This window comes from Zonotrichia albicollis, chromosome 7 (genome assembly GCF_047830755.1).
Source record: "Zonotrichia albicollis isolate bZonAlb1 chromosome 7, bZonAlb1.hap1, whole genome shotgun sequence".
NCBI classification, from domain to species: Eukaryota; Metazoa; Chordata; class Aves; order Passeriformes; family Passerellidae; genus Zonotrichia; species Zonotrichia albicollis.
In genome coordinates this window covers 24,436,009-24,462,974 of record NC_133825.1, presented here as the reverse complement: position 1 = coordinate 24,462,974, position 26,966 = coordinate 24,436,009, and the positions used below count along the sequence as shown (strand labels likewise).

The 26,966-nt window shown below is 40.1% G+C and overlaps 2 protein-coding genes across 17 annotated transcripts in view; one reads left to right on the top strand and one right to left on the bottom strand.

The window, feature by feature from the left end:
• SHLD2 (shieldin complex subunit 2) overlaps window positions 1-22,468 on the bottom strand; it is a 29,958-nt gene extending 7,490 nt beyond the window's left edge. For 3 of the 16 annotated variants that reach the window (XR_012581085.1, XR_012581084.1, XM_005481648.4), the window contains exons 1-4: window positions 22,094-22,468; window positions 4,488-4,641; window positions 1,020-3,451; window positions 394-501 (exon numbers count right to left, since the gene is read on the bottom strand). Coding sequence is in view for 13 of the 16 variants with exons in the window: in XM_005481648.4 (XP_005481705.2) it covers window positions 394-501; window positions 1,020-2,499 (1,588 nt within the window). In the remaining 3 variants the exon portion in view is untranslated. The other 13 variants (XR_012581083.1, XM_014275628.3, XM_074544685.1 and 10 more) reach the window with 12 other exon arrangements.
• Window positions 22,469-22,612: 144 nt separating this feature from the next.
• The window catches only part of GLUD1 (glutamate dehydrogenase 1), a 28,846-nt gene continuing 24,492 nt past the window's right edge, over window positions 22,613-26,966 (top strand). Inside the window, exon 1 of the mRNA XM_074544702.1 lies at window positions 22,613-23,146. Within this exon, the coding sequence (XP_074400803.1) occupies window positions 22,714-23,146 (433 nt within the window). The 5' untranslated portion in view covers window positions 22,613-22,713. The remainder of the gene's footprint in view (window positions 23,147-26,966) is intronic.

Genomic DNA, 26,966 nt, shown 5'->3' with positions numbered 1-26,966 from the left:
GTATTTTCCCCTCAGTCTCCAACCCTCCTTTTATTTCCCTGAATGGATCTACTTACTCCATTTTGCAAAAAAGTTAATCCTCATGCAATCTCAGACATCACATGGGCAGGTCCTGGGATAACTGCTCTTTCCTAAACTAAACTAAATTTTTTTTTTTTTTTGAGTTCAGAGTGGTAGTCACCAAACTTTATCATGATCTCCACATGCCTATCTGATGCCATGTCCACATCTTGAGCTCAGTGTTCCTGTCACATTTTTCTATTGTGTTTTGGACCTCTCAGTTGCACACGTTTCTATTTTACCCTATGTGTGAGGCATTGCCAGCAAAATGGAGCACTTGAAATAGCTCTTTTATTGTGATTTTCATTGGCAACTTATGCAATACAATCTTACATTTTTCTGCATTGAGAGCTGAGCAGTTCCCCAGATTCAGTAACTGACTGGTAAATGTTGACTGAAGCATGACCTCTCCACACCAAGCGTTCTCATACATTATTATATCTGCAAGAAAAAAACAACTTTATCAACTCACATGTCAACAATACTGAAGTGTATAATATTTCTCTTGACTATATAACTGTCTTACATACAGATGTGTAAGGCACAGGGTATGAAAGAGAACACTTGGAAACACAGTGATTATTTTATTTTAATCTACCAACACCATTTACAAGGAGTTAGTAAAATTTTCTCATCAATTTGATATAATTCTTAAATTCATTAGCCTCCTAGCAGACACTGCTTAAGTCTGGTTTGTAGCAGCACTTGTACTTTCCAGGAACAACTGTTTAAAAACACTGACACCTTACAGAATGGCACTGACTCTCATGGCTGTGTCTGAGGGCAAACTCCCATGGAATAGTCAATGTTCCACTGGCAGGATGAATGAGAACTCAGTGATGTAAGTAAGCAACTTACAAATGCTTAGCCATAGTTCCAAATGACTTGTTACATTTATCTACTTTAAACAGGCATTTTTAAGATCCATATTTTAAAAAGGCAAACAAAAGAACTCTCACCTGTAAGCAGTACAATATCCCCAGGAAACACAGTGAGGGACCAAAATGCAGCATCACGCCACAGCACCACCTTTCTCTCAATTTCTGACTGGTCAGTAACAACAATTGTTGCCACAGGAACTTTACATGAAGATTTTGGTTTAGTCTTCTTCTGTATTTCTTTGATATGACAAGGATGTACAACTGCAACCAAAATATTGTACTTTTGATTTTTGCTGCAGCAATTTTTAAGTTGTGATAGTTTCTTTTGGAGTTTCTTGAACTCTGCCATCCTGTCTGGATCCACTCTCACCCCAGAACCAGGTGGAAAAGAATTCAGTTTAGCTCTCTTGGATTTCAGCTGTCTTCTAAATGCTGAGTGAGAAAGATGAAAGGAATCTTCATGCTTGCGGGGTCTTTTAGAAAAGTTCTTGTGAGAACAGCTCCCTTGAGAGCACAGCGTCCCAGAGCTCAATGGCTCTATAAGGATTTCATTTACAAGTTCCTCAGCAGGAACATGAAGTTCCTGAAGCTTTTCTGCATTTTCCTGAGCACTTTCTTCCTGTTTTATAGCTTTAATAGAAACATTTTCCCCATCATCCTCAGAACTGAAAAGTTCAAGCGAACTCGCATCCTCTTCCTCATACTCATTTTCAGTAACAGTAGTAGTACATGTTCCAACACCAGAATCACACTGGAAGTGATCATACTGTCCTTCTTCAGCTTTTTTGCCTGCTTCTATTTCTGATAGTTTTACAATTCTTTCCTGCATCTCATTCTGTGCAGAAACAGCCACTCGACTCAAAGTCACTACACTACGAAACTCAGTGTCTGCTGACACTGCAAAGCCTGCACAGTCATTTGGCTCTTTTGGCTTGGACTCCTGACCTTTTTGGAAAAGCACATCCATACCTTGACTCAGATGTTCATGATGCTCACTTCTGTGAGCTGCCTCAAGTCCCACAGACTGCAGGTGGATGCTGACCTGCTCAGTGCTGGCAACCATAGCAGAAATGTTGGTGCTGTCAACTTCTGAAGGACAGGTTTTTGTCTCAGTGAGCTCTGGGCAGCAGGCACCTGATGTCTTCTCTTGTCCAGCTGACTCTGCACAGCCCTGGGGCAGGTGCTGATCTGCAGCCTGATTTACATCTGCAATTCTGTCTTTGGGTTCCTCACAATCAGAGCAAGTTAAACCTGGGCTCTTTTTAGGCGCGCAGTTTAGCGCCACAGGGGCAGGAGCTGGCAAATCTTTTCCTTCTTTAGCCCTGGCCCTGCCCTGCTGAGCTCGGGCCCCGCTGGTGGGGACCCCCATGGGTGCGGAGCTCCCTGCCCGGGGCACGGAGGGGGCAGCGGCAGCGCGGGGCTCCGCAGGAACAGAGCCAGGGCTGCGGCACAACCAGCGCAGCTCCCTCCAGCGCTTACCAGCAGCGGCCCAGCTTGGCTCCAGCCCCGGGATGCTGGGCGCCCCCACAAAAACATGAATCTCAGCTCTTTGGGACATTTTTCACTGCTGTCTAAGTTTGACTTTAAATAATATGGTTTATACAATAAGCACAATAATAAATATCAGCAGATGCAAAAGAAAAAAAAATTTACTTTTTCTTTGCAATTTTAAAAACACCTAAAATTCATGGGAATATTTCATAGTTTAACTGGTAAAAACACTACTTAACTACTTAGAGCCTATAAAAACAGATATACAAAATCTAAAAAAGGGAATTTATTTTAGAAATATTCAGCACCTATTTCTGTCAAATTTGCACAGAAAAATAAATTTACAGCAACACCTAGTTTCTGATTCTGATACATGAAAACACATTATAGTGAAGTTAAAATTAAATTTAATTATTGACCTATTTGTCTTCATTTACTATTGCTAATCAAACAGTCAAATGTGACTTCACTATTCAGTACTTGATCTTAACCCTTCTGAAATAAATGTAAGAAATCTTCACAGCACAGTTAGGAGATCATTTCATCTCCCAGAAAATTACAGTTTCAACTAAATTATTAAAACACTAGAGATATTTAAAATTAAAGTTTGCTAGAAATGCCATATTTTACATGCTGTTTTGGCATGAAACTACTGTTTCAGGCTATTACTGATAAATAAAAATTATTTAATAACCACTAAGAGGTCAGTAAAGCTTGAGCAGGTGATTTAGGATTTGCTTTAATTCATTTATGCAGTACCAAACTACTCAAGTAATTACTAGCTTTTCTAGCTAATTAAAAATAAGCCCACTTACACAGCACACAAAAAGAAGACCTTTGATTTTTAAAATATCTGCTGTATAATTATAATTTTAATATATGCAGAAACAGCTATGACTGTTCCTTACAATGCTGATAACAGCTCCTTGTTTTGGGTATGCTGTTGCTAACAGAAGTTGCTTCAATAGGCAATTCTGCAGATGTAGAGAACACCAGAAAAAATTCAAGAGCTAATCCAGCTGTAAATAGAAGAAAAAGACCATTGAAACAAATGCAGCATAGAAAAATAAGCAAATTTTTCATTTAGCACTAATTAAATTAGCAACCATTTTCCTAACAACCCCACTAGGGGTCAATAAATCTGCACATTCACAAGGCTCATTTTCACATGGAGAACCCATAAACACTCCAAAATAGTGATCTCTGGTACATGATTGCTGTCACTGGAAAAGCAATATGCATCACTAAAATTAGGGTAAAATACAAAGAAGCTACAAAACCCAATGACTAGTACTGGTCACTTTTATGCTCATAACCAAATAAATACCACTTAAAACACTGGAGTGTTCAAACTTCTGCAATTACACATTTAAATTTAGTTCCAGAAAATGGTAGCTTTTAAAAGTCAATGCCCAAAGCTGTGAAAGCTTTGAGTTCTATAAAGAATGGTAATATACAAATAACCAGAAGAACAGAATTTACAGTCAACACTAAAGTAGTGGATCAGGTAAGGGAAAGCTCAAGCAGTGGTAGTGAGGTTGAATCCCTAAAGAAGTGATGTTGATAAGTTTTGTAGAAAAAAGGCTACCAATACATAATGCAAAAAGCTCAGTAACAGGTCTGTGACAAACAGAAAATGTTACTATCAGTTCAAATGAACTTAGTAAATGTCGTTATATAGTAATTTATCAGCCCCTTATTTTAAGTATCACTTCTCTTTGGCTTGTTGACATGTTTAAAGGTTTAGAAGTTACAAAAAAATTCAGAAAGTTTTCCTTAATTTCCAGTTCTGTAACTTCTCTAAACTCAGGATTTGCTTTGCTGATCCCATTTTGCAGTGCCAGTACATTAAGGCCAGGTTGGATGGGGCCCTGAGCAACTTGGCCTAGTGAAACATGTCCATGGCACAGGGTCTGGAACTTGATGATTTTTAAGAGCCTTTCCAACCTGGGCTGTTCTATGATTCTCTGATCACACCAAAGGAATTGAATCTTGATGTTGTTTAATGAATGTTTGCAATTAAAATACAGTTTATATTTTCAAAACATAAATTACCTTAGGAATGGTAAATGACCTCTCCCAACTCTGATTCGTGTAATAGGTCCACTACTAATGACCTGTTCTGGCAATTTCCAAGGGACTTTTTGAGTCAAAGATGTCAAACTCCTTCCTGTTCCAGGAATCATCAGTACCTAAAATCATTCTGAGTCTGTAAATCAGAAAGAAAAAAAAAATAAAGTTTACCTAAATTCTCTGTGAGCAAAAGAACTGTTGCTTTGCTGCTTCAGAACAGAATTACTACCCACTTAAGGAGTTTTGTTAGTGAAGTTCCACACCTTGTTATAAATAAAAGTCTGAAAGAACAATTCACTTCAGATTTTAAAAGGTGAGCTAAAAACCTAACAATTATTTTAGAAAAATTCTACTGCCACAAAAAAAAATCCATTTTATACTGCAGTTAAATTATCAGTGGGCAGACAGTGGCTTAACTAACTACACAAAAGATAGCAAGAGCTAAAACTCATGAAGATACACCTGAAACCTGAATGCACATATCCATTATACCTGTTAATTATTACACCATTTCCTAATTTGTGGAAAGGTGCTCTATTCCTAGCAGCCAATGACAGCCAAGCTTTTTATCTCTGAAATGGTCAGAGTCTGATTGACGGGTCAATGATCTATTAAAAAACAGTAACTACATCAGCAAGTTTTGTATTTGCAAGGCACTGCAACTGAGGTTTAATATACAGAAATATATCATGCTACATAGTCTATTTCCTCCAATCTAAACAGTAAAACAGGAATTCTAAATTTAAAGGTTTTTAAACCAAACTGAGCAACAGATTGTTTATATCTAGTGATCTGTTGCACATAGAATAAAAGTAAAAACAGCTTTAAAAATTCTCTTCCCTCTAGAAATGTTCTGATGCTACGTACACAACCTTAAAGTATCCCTAAAATACCCTAAAAACACTCATCAATTTTATTCCATATTTTTCTATTCATTAATAGTATTTACTCACCATGATAATCATGAAGCATTATGCCAAGCTAATTTAAAAGGGTGACACAGGTTCAGCTTCCTATAATTCCTGAATATTCACAGTAGCCACATGCCTAATCTCCATTCTGAGAATTTACATCTAAATAGCCCCATCAAGTCTTTACTCAAGTCCTGTACCCTAAAAGTAAACCACACTAATTCAACCTCCAGTTAAGAGTTTCTTTATGTCAGCAACACACTACAAAGTTTCAAACTACAAATAAAATTCCAGAAACAAAAGACAGTAATGCATCAGAAGACAAAGAACTATACCAATATAAGGCAAAAGTGCACTTTCTCCTCTAGGAATGCTTAAGTTTTAGGAGACAAACAGTGTATTCTTTTACTTCCTGCTTTGATTTGCTGCAGCTTAATGATGAACATCCTAAATGGTAAGTGGTTCATGACTTGACCCCTAAAATTTGCAAAAAAACATTACAATTGTCCTTTACTTTATTACCAGCTTTTCAGCAGGTAAGTAATAAATACATAAAGTAGAATATTTCTTAAATTATAAATTTTAATTTCTATTGTGGACATTATCCTTCCTTATTCACATACTTCACTTTATACTCCTCCTACATGTAGTATAAAAAATTAAAGGATTGATTCATCTACCTTACAACAGAGGAAACTGAATTATTCATAGCCATCTTCAGAGTGTTCCTTTTCAGTTCAATTCAAGCTGCAGGGTTGTTTTTTCAACAACTTAATCCATGTGATTGTGGAGTAGAAAAGCTACTAGGAGAGTTGCCAACCAAAGGGAAACCAGAAAAACTTCTTGGTGCAGAATTCTGTTCACATCACAGGAAACTCTTCTGGCACTTTCACCATGCTGCTCAAATCTCCCTCCAAAACTCAATGTGATCTTTTTAAAAAGCCAGGGACTGCAGCTGTACAGCAACTTTGAAAGAAGACACAGCAAGCAGTGTAGTAACAGTTTCATACACTTAGAAACCGAAACAACTCTGGAATGGTGAGGAATGCATTACATGTTTGCTTGCAACTTGTGCAAGAAAAAGGGAGACCCTTCTGCCAACAACTCCTGCTGGCACTGCAAGTGAATCAATACACCAGCAACAGCACCTATCTACTAAATCAATAAGCTTGGTCCAAATACAGAATGAGAGGAACACAATGGCAAATAAAAACTGACAGCAGAACTCAAGCTAAGCACCTTGCAGCTGAAGCAAACTCACTGTGCCTCAGAGCAAGGGATGCATCATGTGGGTTCCAAAGAAGATGCTCTGTGCCAGTGAATGGCAGCTCAAGGATTACACGGATTGCAGCAGCCCAGGCTGGTGGCACCTCACAAGAATTCAAGGGAACACAGATGTGGGAGAACACAAACATACACATGCTCAACTGGGGAAATGAACAGAACAGGTCTTATTTCTGTCATCTGTTGTTTGGTGATTGTTACAAGCACCTTTTATCTGAATTTTCATCCAAGGTTTCAGGCAAAGACCGTAGTCCTGTCCATAACTGCCCTGCCTAACCAAATGCAGGTTAGGCAGGATGATCATTTGGATCACACAGTAACACTGTTAGCACGTGGAATATTGCACAGGGGCTGCTTCAACCACACCTAGTGGTATGGCAAGAACCCTGCTAGCTGATATCAAAATTACTGAAAATCACAAGCCTTCATTTGCATACAGCAGTATCTGTAATTAGTATAAAGTTACTTCTAAATGAGGTACTTAGGTTATTATTAACCAGAAAATAACTTCCATTAGTACCTACTATTGAAGCTACATAGCAGCATTCAGTATTTAGTTCTCCTCACTGGCTATTGCCAGAGGACCACAATACCATTTGGACTCAAGACAGGTACAGCTGGTTTACAGGTACACAAAACCTGTATTCAGCAATACCTAGCCATAAAACACGAGATATCTTTTTTCTTTTCCTTATTTGGAGCACTTTAAGTAACAAGATGATTTTTAGAAGAGAACACATATGGTATAGGTAACACAATAGAAACCTTCCTAAATACTCCTGCAGCAGCAGAAAAATAATTTAAACCAGAAATCAAGGTTCTAAGCAGTTCCATAGCCTAACACTGTAAAAAATGTTAAATTGAAATACTGAGGAAGAAAAGGCAAGTTGTTCTTCATAACTATTATTATACAAAAAGAAGGCAAGCAATCAAATGGCATTGCTATTGCTAATATTTAACGTGTACCGACTTGCCAGCAGAATCAGCCTGTGGTTTCTAAAGCTGTGCTCTAGAAGGAAAATATTTCCCTGGATATGAAATGAAGACATTCCTTCTGTAAATACAATCTTGGATCATAAAACAAAGGCATCTACTGAGCAGTTGCATCAGCCATTTTATTTTCCCATTATTATTTTTTGGAACCAAATGATGCAAAAATCTGAACACTAATTATAGATTTCCAATTCAGCCACTGAGATACCATCTTCATTGTGTTTGAAAATTGGAGTAAAGGTGGTAGGCTTTTGTGATTAACTTGATAATTCCTGCCTCAGAGCCTTTGTGCCTTTCAAGATGGCCTCTTAAGTAAATTTATTTATTGATTTTTGTTTTGCAATATACAAAACCATATAATTAAGGAGATATGAGCATCCAGTGGTTGCTACAAACAAAAGAAGTCAAAAGTTCTAGAGAACACTGACCTTTTGAGCAGAAAAGGAAGATAAAGGTAAAAGGTCAAAGATACACAAACGTGCCATGCACGTTTAGTTGAAGAACACTCATTCCCCAAACCCTTATTTTTGAGAACTATTTAAACAACTAAACTGCTATACCTTCTGTCAAGAAAGATATTGTTCCATATATTTCAGCATATGAAAATATTAGAATGGCATCATTGTGGCTTTTTTTAGAAAAACTATTTAGTTTGCAGAAAATTTTCCACAGGTATCATTACCAATGAAAATCTATGTTGGGACTGACAAACAGAGGTGGATAAAGCAATACAGGACCTAAGATGAAAGCAAGGTAACTGGTCAAAGAAACATCAGAACAGCCTGATCTCCATCAGATTAACTGCTGGTAGATTTCACTTATTAGGATCAGGAGATATATATTTATATATATATATAAAATATTTAAAATACAAAGCCACCAATATTATTTTCCCATCTTTACAAAAACCTTACTCAAAAAAGATGAAGTTTCATAATGAAAACCTGGATGCTGACTGCATGCTCATAGTAAAAAATGGGATATTGTCACTGTTTTGGACAACAGCCATAGGTAAGACTGTCCTGCTTTTGTGCTGTGGGAGACAGGGTGTTGAAAAGGTGTAATTCTTAAGTTTACCATGTAAAATAATCTATTTTATTTCCATGTAAGTAATCTACTAGTGCCAGGAAAATGTCTTTCACTCCCCACCACAAGGGGTTAAGTTAGCAATAGACCTGAGCAGAAGCTGCACTTCCTCTTGCCTTGAAGACAAGTGGGATACTTCTCATTTGTCAGCATCATGAAACAATTCAAGTTCACTGTCTGCCAACTGAAAAAATCAGTCACTCACTCCAAGAAGTCACACTGGAGCACACAAGTCATCACTACATCAAGTCATTTCCCAGGGCTGTTCAAAACTACAGCTGCCACACGAGCCCACAAGACACTTTTAGAGCAACAGCTCAATCATGACTTCATTCACTTCATCACTGGCTAGAGAGGACCCCTGCAGAGGAGCAAACACTTCACCTTGCTGCAAACATAAATGGCAGCAAGTACTTTTGTCAGGACTGAACCTATGGCACCAGAGCTATCTAACTCCCATGCCAAGCCACACTGTGCACATTTATCTGTGCCTCAAGTGTGCAGCTACACCCTCTATGTGGCATCATCAGGTTCAAAGGAGCTGGCAATCCAGTCCAATCAACAGCTGATCTCCTCAGTACTTCCATATCTGCCTTTACACATTTCTACAGAACCAGTGCCTCAACAGAAAAGTTCAAACACATGGTTTTGAGGTGAGCATTGTAATTAAAACAAAACTCTTGAGAGACATTAACTACATGTTAGTATGACAGTAATGACTTCTATATCCAAATCTAGAATTTCAGTTCTAGTAAAGGCAAAAGATTATGTTAATATTTCTCTTTTGCACACACCCCAAGAATACACTTCAGCTGTAAGTGAAAAGGATTTGCTCTTCTATCTGTAAGTCAAGAAGTTTAAGATTTTTTAAGAGATAAAGTTCCCTTAAGGAAACAACCTTCAGACTTGGGCCAAACTGTCCCTGTGCACTGGTGAAGAGCATTGCAAAGATCACTGATGGTTCACTGCCCACACTTGCTCCTTGTTGTGGCCACAGAAGGAACACACCTCCCACCTTCTCTGCACAACTGCAGGAACGTCAAACACTCTTCCGTGGCTATTCCAGTAAGTGTAAAGTTGTTAATTTACTGGGGCACTGCAGGAAGACAGGACAAAAAATTCAGATCATTTTAAGTGAGTGAGAACTACAGTGAATCATCTGGAAACAAAGTTTTCAAGTCTTCTGGCATTTATTTAGGAAAAAAAATAAGTTATGATAACTAATGAAAATTAGCATTAGCTTTTTAATATATAAGCCTTTACATTTCAATGGTTTAGATGGATGTTAGTTTAGCAAACTGGTTAAGCTTTAACAGGGAACAGGTGACACTGAGTAACTATCAACATAGCTGACTGAGCCAAAGGTGCCTTTTAGATGCAAATTTCCTTATTTCAAGAGGTAGCTTTTCTCTCAGACTAAGGACAGCAATGCACTTTGATTATTTATTAAAAGTAATTTGACTTTTGATTATACTTCAAAAAATTGTAGATCACAATTTCTATCCTACTGTGCTCCAAAAAGTTAAAGGAAATCATCACAATTCAACAAAATGTGAATGAAGTGCACTAATTAAATGCCAGAAACACTGATGTGGCCTGTACCCTTTTCCATGGTAATTCAGTTGTCTGAAAACACCTCAAGAACAATCAAAAAACTCAAGGTATGATGTAACAAATCATCCTGGGTCTCCCTCTACTGTTCCAAGCCATAGTGTGTAGCAGCAGGGCACAGCTGCATAACCCCTGGTAAAAACCTTCGTGTACCTTTGCTCTCACTCAAAGCACATCATTTTCTTCACTGTTTTTGTTCGAGGCAATACCTCAATTATTATCTGTACTGTGCTATTGTTGCTGTGTACCTTCACTCAGCTGCCTTTGATTCAGTAACTTTTATAAATGGTTTTATTACTTGCAGTACTACATAGTTGTGCCTCTGAAATTTTAAGTTGTTTAACTTCCAAAGCTCCTGAAGCATGAACAGCTGAGGATGGAAACTAAAGATTTATCTATTTATTCATTTGTCTTCTTGCAGAAGCTGCTCCAATCTGAAGCAAAACTATAAATGGATTCTTTCTGCAATATAATGCAAAGAGAGTAGAGATCATAAAGAAATGGCCACCTCATAGTTTAACACCTTCTGTATTGGAACTGCAATCCTCTTGGCAAATGCAATTCTTTCTGTCTGCCAGGTGTTGCAAGTTCTATACTTGATTTTCACTAGAATAGAAACAACAGGACTGATGTACACAAGGCCAATACTGGCTACTAGTATATTAGCATATTCTTTATCCAGAAAACCATGTGAGCTGCTATACAAAGCTAAAATCACAAAAATCTTCAAAACATTTTTTGAAAAACACTAGCAGGAAGTTTTCACATAGAATAGAAGCGACAGTGCCAATGTTAGAAATCCATCTTTTTAACAGGAGCTCTATTTAATGCCCCAACCCACAAATGAGTTTGGCACTAAGGTGGCTCTGAAGAGTGTCCAGTGACCCACCCTTACACCATGCCAAGTGACATCACCTACAGAAGGACAGCTACTGCTCCGTGTGACTTGTGGTGCTTCAGTGCCCCATACATGCACCTGAATTGTACATTCTGCAAAAACACCAGAGAGGAAAATCAGAGGTGAAGAAACACAGGGAATTTGCAATCCATTCCATATTGAAGTACTCTTTGTATCCAGCTAATGATTTGAGTGACTCCAGGTTTAATTTGCTTGTGTTAGGAAGCACATGGAATATAAGTGAACAGCCTTTGGTATTATTGAGCATATGACAGTAAATACATATTGGTTTTCCTTCCAATAAATTTCACATTAAAAGTTGTTTATGTGAGCTTACTTTAAAAGACTTGAAAATTAGCAGATAAAGCAGAAAACCCAAAAAGCTATTACACTAAACATGTGACCCATTATCTTTCTCTAGAGATTAGTAATCTTTACAACAGACCAGAGATACAGGAATTCAGAAAGCAGTACAGTTTGTCCTACCTTGGCTAATGCTCCGAATTACCTGACATTGCATTCCAAGAACTACAGCTACATTAACATTACATTTTATATTAATCTTTATCTTGCAGGTCAAACTAACATATCATCTAAATGAGTGCCCGTTTAGGAGCCACGTGCTAATAAAAAACATTAAGTGAGGTATGGCAACAGTTCATGCAAAACATTATGAAACATTGGAGCAGAAGAAAAATTTGAGAAAAATAAATGACATAAAACTAAACCACTAAGACATCATCTTTGTCAGCACAAATCTAAAAAGCAGCAAATGGAGATTTAGTTTATATGATGGAAACCAAATTAAAAAATAATTGAAGGCATGTTTTCAAAAATAAAGAGAGCATTCATTCAGTAAATACAAGGTATTCAGAGACAAGTGAGAATCAAAATATTAACAAACTTCTCTCAACAGGAACTTCATGACATTAGAATATATAAACAATAGATTATGAACTTCAGCTGCCAACAGAAAAACCATGCAGAAAACTGAACAGTCTGATCAGAGTGAGAAAAAAATTAGTAAATGGTGGGTATGGATGGAAAGTTTCACAAAATGAGCAAGTGCAACCACTTGATTTGATGAAGCTGAAAAGAAAAACATCCAAAATGTTCACTAAAATGGAATTCCTCATTAAAAATGCAAATACAGAAGAGGGAAGAGGTAAGCTAATAAGAATTAAGAACTGTGCAATCATAGTACATAGTTTTTCAGTCCCTCATACATTATGATGTTACCTGTCACTTCTTCCTCTATATGGCAAACAATAAGTTTTACTTTCCAGCTCCGAAGGAAGTAAAGATTCCAACCCCACATGGGAAGCAGCTGTCAAGTCCCTTTACCTATGCTCATCCCTTTGCCTGGGGAAACACAGTGTTCAAAAAACAAGCACTCACATTTTACATCCAGGGAAGTTTAAAGGATAAAGTTCTGATCCTGGAAGCTGCTCTATGCAGTTCCCCTCTCCAGGCAGCTCTGAAGTGCCAAACTGTTCAGTGGGCATCTCAGCTTTCCCTGGAGCATGCAAACAGGGAGAAGGAAGCTGTCCATCAGCAGCATTCTCCACTGCTTAGCACTGCAAAGCCACTGGCACTGTACTGCTGGACACAACAGTGCTGACATGCAAAGCTTTTCCTCTTCAAACAGAGCCCAGCTCCTTAAGACTTTGAGTATAGAAAAAGTGAAAGCCCCTTAAAAATGTCTTGACTCACATTCACCTTTCAAGAATGAAAATTTCACTCTTGCAGCCAACATCAGTATTTTAGAAAGATGTGGGGAAACTTCACCCAAATAGGTCAAACTCTATTCTTTCAAATTCTCAATAGCTCATCTTCTATAAATCAAAATACAGTTTAGCAGGGACTGAAGCTGTTCCAATGTAGAGGTTATCTGCGCTTTTCCACATTACACTGGTGTTCCAGAGCCATGACAGAAATTTGCCACCATGCTTCACATTAATAAGAGCACTCATGATACTTGAAGAGTAGCTCCAGCCCATTATTCTAAAACTTAAGTAGTGACTTCTCAGCTCAGGAACTGGATGTCAAGAGCAGAAAGCTTGCCACTGATCTTTGGGATCAGTACTGCTTTCCCAGCATTGATGCAATAAGGGCTTTGAGCCTATTGAAAGTGTCACACCTGGAAGTCAGAGCTCTGCCTCCTGGGGCTCCTCTGCTGGACACAGGAAGGGCAGGAACAGCCCAACTGCAAAGTCTGGATTCCCCAGAGCTCCTTTGGAATTAGCAATCCATGCAGTTAGGGAGCTAATAAAGTCACCTTCCTCCATCTTATCTCAATTTTATGCTCTTTTACAATCTAGAGTGGGAAAACAAAAACAAGTCTAAGTTCAAGAAACTACACTGCTTTAAACAAGCTGATCTGACATTCTCAGCAAAAAAAGCACAATCATATCTACACTGGCACATTCCCAAAGAACTCACACCAATCTCAGTATTTCTTTTCTTTGCTTGTTGAGTAATTCCACCTTACTTAGCATTTCAGAAATTTTTCTAACCAAATGCAACCACAGGTCAAATTATATTACCTGCTCTTCACCTGCCATCATGCAATTTGCTGGATGAAGTTTTGCTGAAAGACTGACTTCTTTTCAGACATATTAAGCATACAGTGTGGAAACAACTGAAATGAAATCTGCTGGCAGAACAGAAATGTAATGCATTTGACAACTATTCCTTTTCTCCAAACTGACCCATTAAAGCAGCTTATGGATGAAGCCATGGTTAGTCCTTGTTAATCCAAGAAAACTTCTGCTCATTCCTCTAATACTAATTTCTCTGGATGCTTTTAATTCAACAGAACCTGCAAAAGCTTACATAATTTCTATTTTTCATCATCTTCAACATAAAATTAATGAACAGCAGCTCCACTAGATCTCACTACTTCTGTTCCTAGGCATGAGTCAAATGAATATGCTCTGAAAATGATAAACATTCACGACAAGAAGTATTTTACTTATCACTTTGGAAATTCAAATTTCTTGAAGAAAATCAAGTCTGATAGGAAAGAAGCTGTATGAGTTTAACAGAAAAGCAAATTTCAGGAGTTTCTCTTCAAGAATACATTCTGCCCATACTCCTTAACTTCTGGCCTATATCAATTCAGGTATGAGGACCTTACAAGTTTGTACAACCAGCTCAGTTCCAACAATGCTCAGTGTATTTGTCCTCCCCATATTTTTAAGGTGTGGGGAATAGATTATCATCTGTTTTGTTTTTTTTTTTTTTTTTTTTTTTTATAAATGGGAACTGAGGCAATGAAAGGTTTATTTGCTTGCACAGTCCATGGAACCACGTGTAGAACTCTGAGTGAATCTCACACATTCATACCTTAAACATTGCACTGCCATTCCCCAGTGCATAATCCTTCACCTTTTTGATAAGATACACAACCACCCTTTTCACCTCAGCTTTTCACCCTACCTCTTGAGATCTTAACAGTCATCATCCCTGATTATATGATTTCTATATCTACAATTCTCTCTTCCTGCAATATGAGATTTATTGTCCTCCTCTGCTTTTATTCCTTACTTGAGCTCTCAGGTGCTGGTTTACAAGCACAAAATAATCAAATGTTTCAAAGTCAGGATTAACACAGGGCATCTGATATAACTATTTTTTTTTGTTTAGTTCCTGAACCTCATACACTCTTAGAAGGAAGTTCTCTCTTATCTTATATTGTTCAGAACTCACCCACACAATCACCTTCCTCCACTTTAGTTTTCAAAATGTTAAGAATTACTTTAAGTCCTGAGGCAGTGCCCTATATTCTGTATTCTAGTGTGACTTTGGGACTCTGGGAGAAAAAAGATGAGTGTTTTGCCACATAACAGACTTTTTTCTTTAAGTTAACAGGCCCATTAACTTCTTTAACTTACATAACCTTCACTGAATTAGCCATCTAATAAACAAGAATAAATTGCACCTAAAACTGAGTAACATTAATGGACTTGCACTCAAGCATGAGTTCAGTGTGGGTGAGGGGTGAAGTATTTAGGGAGAGAACAGTGAAGGAGAGTGGCTTCCAACTCCACCCCTCACCTACTCATCTATTACTTTGAGGTTTTTGGTCACATAAGGAAGAAGCTCAATTTCTGCTTAGGCAGCCCAATGTTACATTGATGTAAAGCCACAATGAGAATGCAGCCTTAAAACCTGAGGTGAACATCTCAGCATCCTCTGTTCAAGAAAGCTGAACCATCTAAAGGCATCCATGACTTAAATGCCATTCAGTGCTCCTTTACTAAAGAACAACAGCAGGCTTACGTGAAAGCTGATGAGACAAAAGAAACCAGGATAAGATTTTATGGTGATTTGAACTCATTTAGTCAGAAGACCACAATATTGTAGCCCTTCTGAAACCAGAAAATCTCTTACTAATGACATGCAGGGACCCTACCTTTCCAGTACTTCAAAATAAGCTTAATTTCAACCTAATGGCTTTCAAAGGAAAAAACCAGAAGAGATGAAGTAGAACAGGTAAGTTAGTCATTACCTTGCCAATATTTGCAAGATTAGACAGTAAATAATAATCACAAAAAACTCCATACAGTGTTTTCAAAAATTGTTCAAGTGTGCTCAAGGAGGGACAATTTCATTAAAACAGAAATATTTCCTTTTCTGACCTATTTTCTCATTCTGAGATTGCTCTGGGATGAGCTATCCAACAGTGATTTTGTGCTGGATGTCTACATGCAGTGGGCACCATGAAGAATCCTGAGGTCTGTGAAAGATGACCAAGAAAAGATATCACATATACACTTTTACATCTAGCATAACCAGCTATTTCTTCCCCTCCAAGAAATCCATGTGTTGAAAAATACCAGCCAATGTGCTCCTGGAGTTTGCTGATAATACCAATTTCAATTATACCAACAAACTTGAATGGTAATTGTTCATGCTTTGTATCTGGCTTCACCCACCAACACATTTCACAGAAGATTTAAGCATCCAAATATATTTTAACAATCTTGATTTCCACAGCCACTCTTCCAAAGTGAAAGAGGCTAAAGTTGATTTTGCTAATAGAAATGCAAACAAAAGCACTACAGGAGACTAGTATTCTCTAGTTCATAAGAGCTTTAATGTTTGTTATTTAAACAACACACATTACATTTATGTCAACAACTTCTGACTATGAATTGAGTATTAAGCCAAGAAAAAACTGGTTTGCAGCCTCTGATGCTTTGATTCCAGGCTAGAAAGATTTTGGGTATAATTTTCAGCCAGACAGCCAAGGACACCAAGAGTTGCAAAAAAGATCCATTTCAATTGTAGATGTTACTTTCAAACAATTCTTATTTCACTCCTGGCAAACCACTTTCTACTGATATTTGCTGTGTTAAATGAAGTAGACAGGAATTTTCTAAAAAACAATTTCCAGGAAATAAACTGACTAAAGTACTTAATTTCCCCCCTAACCTTATTTAAGAGAACAAAGCTGGCATGCTCACAATGCATCTGTGGAAGATTTATGCCTGTGCATCTATCAGCTTTCCCATGACCAGCTTTTTCATCAGCTAATTTCAAACACACTTAACAGCAAGATGAGAATCACAAATATTTCAGGATTGGGTAACTGTACCATGCCCTCTTTTGTCTTTTCAATTAGAAATGAGGGAATAGCAATCAAAAGCTAGAGATTATGGCCCAATGACACAAAGCAGCTGCTTACACAGATTCTCACTGATACGGGAATTGAGAAAGGAGAAGCCTTCCCACTGACCCACAAAAGCCTCTCTCACCAATGGCCCATGATGGGAAGGTCACTGAAATCAGATTAATTGGTCACTGACTTCAGCAAGCTTTGGGTCAGACCTGCTGCCTCCAGAGAGTTCCTTCTTGTCCTACTCAGCTGGAAACAAGAAGTGATGTTCCAGGGATCAGAGTCCCTACAAAGCACATTCAATGTTTATCAGTTAGATTATCTGGCAACACTCATTATCATTATAGTGCCAGTAGCAGTGCCAAGACATGGCACTGAGAATTGCTGAGTATCCACAGACTGCCTGAGCAAGAGATGAGGGATCAGCTCCTGGATACATGAAGAGCTTTTTATATCTGCTCTGTCATAGAGCTGACGGAATCAGCTGGCAACATCAGTCATCATGCACAGCAACTACATAAACAGATGGAGACAAAGTTTTTAAAGCTAACCAACATGAGCACAACCACTTTTTGTGGCAATTAGAAATATTTACTCATGAGGTACTTATCATAATTTATTCAATATTTTGATTTCTGCAGCAGAATTATTAAGAAGTTAGACGCTCAGAAAACTGCTCTGTACCACTTATTGGGGATTTTCCCAAGTACATTTCACTCACAAATTAGGAATCCATGTCAAACTCACATCCTAAATAATGGGCTAATAGATCTGTTACCAGAACTTCTGGAAACGTAAAGAAAAACAAAGTCTTATGTTTGATTAAATAATACATTTAAATATTCTTTTGCTCAGCCACAGATTATTTTTGTAGCAATGCCTCAAGTAAAAAAATCAAGACTCACTCTAGCCTAATCCCTACTAGGCTAAACCTAGAACTTCCTAATTCACTTGCACAATTTTGAGTTTCACTCCCTACTTTTACAGTGCTATAGACAAGCAAAAACATTACTATTTACAGGCTAAGAAAACTACAGCAACTTATTACTTGAACTTAGCAGTCAGGAAAAACTTCAATTTAATGCAAAGTAATTATTAAACAATCAGATCACAGGTACCTAAGAATCTCATTAATAAGACAAAGTATTGAAAGGTTTAAAGCCCTTATCTCAAATGGAAATAATCTGAATACCTTTTCTCCAATTTTGCAACATTGCAGAAAGCACATCTCAAATTTGCAACATGTGCAAATTAACTTCTGCATCCTGCCTGGAAAACCACCAAATTCAGGTTCTTTTTTCTCAAGGCAAAAGGAGTAAATGAAGAAACCTGCAAGTCTGCTCTCCAGATCAGCTATGGCTCAACACAGCTGAAGCTATTTATAGAGGAAAGGCTCTAAACCAGTAGATCTCAGTACTGGTATCTCATGCTATCACTAAAAAGGCTTTTACTAAGCTCTGGTAAACAGATGACTGAAATGAAGATTTCTAGTCAAGTGTTCATCTGGTCAAAGTGCTCATATAGGCAGTCCCAAAGTAATGGAATCTTCTGGATTCACCTGGGGCAGCATCTCCCAGGGACAGCCCTCCAGCAACAGCAAAGGCAGAAAACTGCTCCACACATCCCAGCTCATTCCTGTCACATCACCTACTGGCTAGGCATAGAAAGGGAGGAAGATAATCAAGGAATATGGCACTTAGACTACAACAATTAATTCACAAATTTGGAATTAAAATTAAGATCAGATTACATTAATTATTCCTTAGACCCTTTAATCTGTGGTATATTTGTTGCATGTAAAAATACACCTTTGAAAGCACAAATGCTGTACCAGCATTACCTCCCATTACTTTGAAGACTGAATGCTGGTACATTCTCTTGCAGATAAAGAAATTGCCACGTCTGTTTTCGAATCCTATGCCAAAACCACTTAGACATGAAGTTTTTACTTTAAAGCATTGCAAAGGTGGAAAATAAAACTCATGAACCTGAGAACATTTCAAGTTAAAGAGCTGGAAAATATTTTGATTTCTATTTGGTACTATTTCAGTACATTTCCCACAACAGGCAGACAAGTCCCATGCAGGATTTCTGTGAAGTCCCACACATTTGCTGCTCATCTTCATGGTCTCCATTTACCACAAACACACAGGATTTTAGCCAAGAGGTGTGTGAACAGCACCACACTCACCACTCCTGTCAGATTCACATCCTGCCAGTCACCAGCAACTATTATGCAACTGTCCAGAGATCTGTTGACTCTGCAGAGGCTGAACAGTTTCTGCAGCAGTTTGGGGTAAGAAAATAACCCCAGCTCTCACCTATTTATTTACACTACCAAGGTCTACATAAAGCAGCACAGTATAACATATAAGCTCAAGAAAAAAAAAAGAAAAATGGGCTTTTATTTTTGCAGTTTCTGGTGCAATGAGGAAGGGAAGCATAAATGCTCATATAGGCAATTCAAAGGCAAACAACTTGCTTCAATTTTTACTTGGAATTTATCTCAAGCAATTCTTTAAGCAAAGGCACTTTGCTTAAACTGTCAAGTGCAATAATGTGGTATGGCTCACAACTTAAAATGAAATTTTCTGAAACAAAATTCTGTAATTCCATCTGCAGTTACTTCAAAAGCAATTTGACTTCTCAGAAGAGAGTTTACCACAGAAAGGAATTGGTCTCTGTACAGATCCACCTTCCTCCTGAGTGTGCTAACAGAGGCTCAAACTCTGCACTTGGAGGCAGCCCCAGGGTTACTCTGGCTGTGAAGGGCTCAGGCAGACAAGGGCAGAGTTACCCAGAGCCCTGGCAGGATCCCTCATGTGCAGCTTCTCTGCTCCTCCTCAACTGGGAACAGGACTGCCATGGGAGCTGGGAACAGCCACTCCAGTTTCTGAGGGAATTCAGCACCAGCACACCCTGGCAATGGTTTCACCCAAATAGCTAAATAGTACTTCAAATAATAAATTAATTAAAGCAGGAAGTATTTGATTCTTGTCTTAGATCCCTTTCCTCAATAAAATTTTAGAATCCAACACAGAAAATTACTCCACTTGCTATGAAATTGCTAATACACACCTTACAACAGTAGATTGCTTTAGGAAGCCACAACACAGTGTTCGGTATTGTTCTTATCTATAATGAAAATAATCTGTTAAAATTTATATATAAGATATTTTAAAAGCAGCTTACAAGAAATTAAATCAAGTTGTTTGTCTCCCTGAGCTATATTTCACAGATTTTAAATAGAAACTGATACCTGTCCTGTACACACAGTTGAAAATGATCTTGCTGCAAAGTCCATAAATAATAGACACTTCCAATTACACAGGTATTGAGTTTTCTCTACTTATCTCTCTCCTCAGAGCTAGTCCTAAGACCAAAACTTCATATGAAATTAATGAAGTTAGTGAAACTCCTGATTGTGAGGACAAAAATCTTATAATCTTTATCTTTTAGAACATGGGTTGGACTCGATGATCTTAAAGGTCTCTTCCAACCTAGAAATTCTGTGATTCTGTGCTTCTTCTCACCCACCCTAGCGATTTTGTTTTTACTGAGGCTACTCAAATGTGAATCTTCCCATGGCACCCCATATGGTATATGAGAGTAAAGAAGATACAGTGCCTCTTTTATTATTGCAATTATACCTTTCATGCTTGCCTGAACTCATTCTGAAGCATGCCCTTTTTCATTTCTTCTGGCAAACTCATTTGATTCAACTGCTCAGTGCCCAGCACATAAGAATTCTGGAATGGGGGACACAGACAGTGTTGTAACTCCTGCCTCCAGAAAGGACTTGAATCAAACAGAAATTTGGTACAGACCTGCTGAGTTTGGTAAACTGCACACACTATTTCAGTCAAAATCCATGCCAAATAAAACTCCCCAGTTATCTTATCTCCTACCATGTTTAAAGACTAAGAAATCTAACATGCTGATCTAGTTATTCTCAGCATCCAACACACAGCTTGTTAAATATTTTGCCGAGTTCCAGTCTTGTTTAGAAAGGAGGGTAGCTATGGTACAGCCATTGCTTCAAACACAGCTGTGTGACTGAGCCTCTGGAGAGACCCACGTGGCTCCCACATTGTCCTGTCCCATGCTCAGCCTCAAATGCATCCACAAAGGTGTGCTGCAAACAGGCTGGCACTGCAAGCAGCTGAGAATTGAGTGTGCTCCTAAATCAGAGAGAACACAGCTGAAAGCAGCACAGGAGCAAAGCACATTAACCTCAACTTCTACACGCTTGAGCAAACTGGCTAATCACATTTCTCATTTAACCTCTGTGCTCCTGCAATGATATTCCAACCTACAGAACAAGGTGGAAATAATTACCTGATAAGGACTAATTGCCACAATCTCAAAGCTGATACAACCACTGAGAACACTGCAGTTCTGTGAACTAAAAATTAACACCAAAATAGCAGTTCTCCATAAACCACCTATACTATGGACAGAAAACCAAACCAGTGAGCTTGTTTCTGAAGCCCTGTGTGAACATCCGAAGAACAAACTGGCCTGAGAACCAGCTCCTTTCTTGATTTTTTCCCCCCATATCACTAACAAGGATCTTTGTTCTCCAAACTACAATTATAAACCATCTTCATTACAGATAAAAACCAGATAAAAGTTAAGGACCTTATTAGTGGTCCTCAAGAGGACTTCTTCAGATTGTCAGGACAGAGAGCAACATGAAATCAAGATAAAAATATAGCATCAATAGCCTGAAGAGTTTATGTGAGTTAAAGAATCTGTGACTAATCTCCCTGCTGACAAATACACACAAAAGTTAAATTACTTTCCCACAAGCCTTGTAGCACAGCCCACAGTGGTTAGAGAGATTCCCACAGCGATAAAGGAACTTCCTGGTTATTCCAGGTTTAGGGGCATTGGTCTCCCACAAGCCCAAAAAGAAAAAAATGGCCTCTGTATTTTCCAATTAGCAGCCCAAACTAAAAGAAAACGAACAAGCCACCTAAGTCTTCTAAAATAAATCCAGTGTAGTACAGCACACACTGTCTCTCATGCTCTGAAAGCAGACCTTACACAGTTTAAAGCAATATTCTTAAGAGATGCTGCCTGAACTACATTTAAAAAATGGACTTGAATGGCCCAAGAGCCAGCAAAACAAAAACCAGTCGAGCAGATAAAGTAGATAAATCTCAAGGTCTTTTCCAACCTCAGTGATCTAACGGTTCTGTGAGAGCAGCCATGTTAACACCTTTACTCGAAGCCTCTGTCCCCTCACGCAGGGCAGTCACTGAACACCCGTGGAAGAGCGGGGTTCTCCCACAGGCGCCTTTCCTTCCCCGGGAGCCCGAGCGCTGTGTGCGAGCGCGCCCTCACTCGCGCTAACAGAGGCCTCGTTTGTCACGCGGCTGAGGGCGGCACGTGAAGGCAGCCCGGCCCGGGCTCTCCGCGGGCAGCAGCGCAGCCAACCGGCGCAGGGCCCCGCGGCCCGGGCGCTTGGCAGCGGCTGCGCTCCCGGTGGGGCGGGCAGCGGGCCCGGCCTCACGGAAAAGGAACGGGAAGGGGAAGGGGCGGCGCGGCGGGCGCGCACTACGCAGGCGCGGCCCGGCCCCGCCCGCCGCGCCCCCTCCCCTCCGCGAATCCCGCCGGGGGCGGCGCGGGGCGCGGGGCGCAGGCGCGCTCGGAAGGCGCGGAGAGCTCCCGCCCCCCGCGGGCGCGCCGCCCCCCCTGCAGCCCGCGTTTAAAGGCGGCGGCGGCGGCGCCCGGCCCCCGGCCCCTCCTGTGACAGCGGCTACACCGCTCCGATCCTCGCTTCTGGCGGCCGCCGCCATGTACCGCTACTTGGGGGAGCTGCTGGCGTCCCGCCTGGCCGCCGGCTCGGTGCTGGCGGGCTCGGAGCCGGGCGGGCCGGCGGCGGCGGCCGGAGGGGCAGTGGTGGCGGCGGCGTGGGGCGGCGGCCGGTGTCCGCGGCGGCACTACTGCGAGGCGGCGAAGAAAGAGGACGACCCCAACTTCTTCAAGATGGTGGAGGGGTTCTTCGATCGCGGCGCCAGCATCGTGGAGGACAAGCTGGTGGAGGGGCTGCGCACCCGCGAGGGCTTGGAGGAGCGGCGCCACCGCGTCCGCGGCATCCTCCGCATCATCAAGCCCTGCAACCATGTGCTCAGCGTTACCTTCCCCATCAAGCGCGACAATGGCGAGTGGGAGGTGATCGAGGGCTACCGGGCGCAGCACAGCCAGCACCGCACGCCCTGCAAGGGAGGTGAGAGCCGCCGCCTCGCCGGGCCCGCCGAGGGCCGGGCCGCCCCGCCCCGCCGTGCCCCCGACCAGCCCCCCCTGTCCCGCCGTGCCTGTGCCCGCCCGGCCAGCCGGGGCAGCTCGCTGTGCCAGCCCTGGTATCCGATACCCGAGCAGAGGCAGGCGCAGGGCGGCTCCTCCTCAGCCCTCCGCTGAGGCGCTCCGCTGTCCCGGCCCCGCGGGTGACCCCGGGCCAGCCCCCGGGCCGGCTGTCACGGCCGCCGGTCGGGCCTTCTCCGCTCCCACCGCCTCGCCGGCCCTAGGCATGGCGAGGAGATCCCCGCCTGATTTTAACTCAGACCTCCATAGTGTTTGTAGGGAAAGCGGGGAGCTCCATGCTAGAAGTGCTTGCTCGAGTCGAGTCGAACCGCTGTCACTCAGCCGGCTGTGTTCGCGAAAAGCTAGTGCTCGCACAGAAAACATCCCTAGAGGAAAATAACAAGTTTTAATAACAAGCTAACTGTGTTTCCAGTTACCGGCTGGATACATAGTTAGGCAAAAGTGATTTTTCTGGATGTGGCTAGCTCTAGGTAGGGGAGACATGCTGAGTGACCCGGAGGGTGAATCCCACTGGAGCTGAGCAGAGCTGGGCTCTCATGGGATTGACCGTGATCTCAGAGGAATCAGACTCCCTTCTAGTCTGGGATAGATGGCATTTCCTTGAAAAACAAATACAGATGTCCTTCAGCATAACTTACTCAGGAGCTCTGATCTTTGTGGACATTTGAATATTGGAAACCATGTCAGGTCTGTGACTCAAACCAGAGCTTCTGTAGTCTGTAAACACGTGTATTTTTTTCAGTGTACATTAGCTTTATAGTAAATAATGATGGCTACAGAAACCACACAATTTCTTATAAATGAAGTCATCTAACTTCAAGTCTAGATTAGGAAGGATGTTCTTAGGTAAATGTGTTTGTGAGAATCAGTTCAGCTGGTATATATATGACATGAGGATTTCTCTCTGCAGCACAAATAGTGTGTCCTGTTAATGTGATTCCTAACATTCCAAAATCAAATATCTAGTGAGTGTCCTGTAACATGCTAAATTCTTACCCAAAAGAGGCCAACTCAACTTTTGGTTGTTTACTTGAAGCAAGAATTAGCATGAGACTCCAGCCAGCATGGGCGTGGCTGAAGTTCACTCTGTGTAAATCTACTGTTCTATACCATTGCTAGAATTTCTTTTAAAATACTGATGGATATCACATTGCTGTTGTATTTCTGCCTCAGTTAAGTTACTCTTTGCTGCTGCTTACAAAAAGTCCTTTGCTGTTCACTCTGTGTTGCTCTTAGATCCTGCTTGCATAACAAAATGCAGTCCAGTGGCAAATGAAGTAATAAAATAATATATTATACCTTCTGATATTTCACATTAGTACTGCTCATAAGTGAAGGAACTAATGTTTACCAACAAATAATTATAAAATGCATTGTACATGAACAAACCTCACGAACTGGGTGATTGGTCACTGTTCTGATGCCTACATTTCTAAATCCTCACCAGAATTTCATGATTTTCAGTGGCATTTGTTATGCCTGTCTGCACTCACACTGAAGCAAACACTGGAGCACTTACAGGCAATTGAAAATGACAGCACAAGAAAGTAGGAAGTCTCAGTAGTTTGTCCTTTGCTTCTTGTGCTGCTGCCCACCCACTCTGAATTTAGGGAAGGAATTGCAAATGATATTTCCTTTCCATTCTTAAGGACAGAGATCATTAATGGATTTCACCTTCTACTGCTCTCTAGGAATTTGCTCACTATCAGGTGACAGATCTGAATTGGTAGTAAATTTAAATGGGAGGCATGATAAGCAAAGATCAATTGCTTGAAACCGGATATGAAAAAGGTAAGGGGAAGTAGAACATTTGTACTTCTATGACAAGGGAGTGGTAGAGATATTTCTGCATTTATAGTGCACTTGATCCACCTGAAATGCAACAACAACTTGAGCTTTTGGGGATTTTCGAACTAGAATCCTAGTACAGTTCACAGGAATAAAAGCACAAAGTCCAATGAAACACAACTCCATATAACAGAATGAAATGGGGAGACTTGCTGAAGTGAGTGTCCCACACACTGTGGACCCCAGAGGCCAATGCAAGTAATTTGCACCATCAAGAAACAGCAAGGGACATAAGGCCCCCTTCTAAAAGAAGGGGTGAGTTGACAAGTGGAAGGCTTGCAAAGACGTTGGGAGGAACACAGCACATCTTTTCACATGCAGAATTGTGACCTTTAACTTTGTGCTTCCTGAAAAGTAAAATTTGGTAAAGCAAGGTTACTTATTTGGCCTTTTTTCTTTGGTGTGTGTGTGTATTTGGTACTCAGAAAGAAATGGTGTTTAGTTACTGCTAGGTGATTGCAAGTAAGTGGGGATGCTTTGTCATGTCTGTTGTTCTTTCAAGGAGCATTGTGCTTTAAAAGCTCATCTCTTAGATTTCTTGATGTTTACATAAACTGAAGGATAAGAGATGCTGGTTAGAGAATATTAAATACTGTTCTGTATGCAGATTAAGCAAATGATCAAAGTACACTCTAAGATTCAAGCAGGAAATGCAGGAGTACAAAAGTTTTTAGGTCTTTTAAAGGCTGTCCTCCTTTAATTGTTACTAATTTTTTCAGTACATTCACACCAAAATACTTCATTAGCAGTTGAGTCTTCTGTATGCCTTTCTGTTTATAAAGGCATTTACAGATTTAACCATGAACTAATGAAGAATTTATACTGCAAATCAGATTTTAAAATCTTGATTTAAGTGCCCTAAACTTGGAGGCAGCTTAATTACTCAAAGAAATGTCTAAATAAACATTTTAATTATATGTACTTTAGCAGCACCTTCTTATTTCTACTAAATGTTTGTAGTTAACAGTATAACATTTAGATGATCCTTCTGTCAGAGGTATCTTCAATTGCTTTGCCTGTTCATTCTCTTCTGGAGTGAAACCTCAATCCCCATTTAGTGGTCCAGCCCAAATGTGAAAACTGCCAGAACCTAAATGCAAGATTTATCTTTATAAATCTCACATGTGCATGCAAATGATACCTGCTGGTAGAAACCAGCAGTTCCTTGGCTAGTAGTCATTCCATACCTGTTCTGTGCTGGCTTCTCTTTTGTCTGCAAAGTAGAAATATCTCAGTAAAGAAAATGCCATGAGAGGACTGCTTTGAAAATACAGCTCCTGAGTGGATGGATGACTGTAGCCTACACAGCTGCATGAAGGCAAATCCAAGATCAGTCTTACATTTTTTGTATAGGCAAACTTCTACACCTTGGTGAGAAACCTGACTGTCGTATTTCTATTCAAGAAGCACAATGCTCTTAATACTCTAATTCTAACAATCAAAAGTATTGTTAATAAAATTGGGAAGTTATTTAAAGGCTTTTCCTACTTTACTCTCTCCCCTCAAAGCACATGTAAGAACTCAAGTCAGTTTGGTTGTGTTGAATATAGCTGTCACTACATAGCAGTGCAAGTGATTCTTCATCAGGTGAAGGAAAGTGCTTTTCTGGAAGAGAAGCATGAGGTACTGAAACATGCTGTCTTTTCAGTTTACAACTTTTGGTGGTTTTCAACCTTATTGAGAGAACTCAGAAATAACACTGGTTGAATCTTGTGGTGCTTACCTATTTAATTGTTGTAGAAGTTAATCCTTAATTCTGCTTTGGGGGTTGCAAACTTTTGCAAGTTGAGAGAAGGTGGTGATTCTTTTCCTTAGCAGCGCTTCTCTGCTGTACTTTAGCAATCTTTACAGAACCATCATGAATATCCCCATTAAAG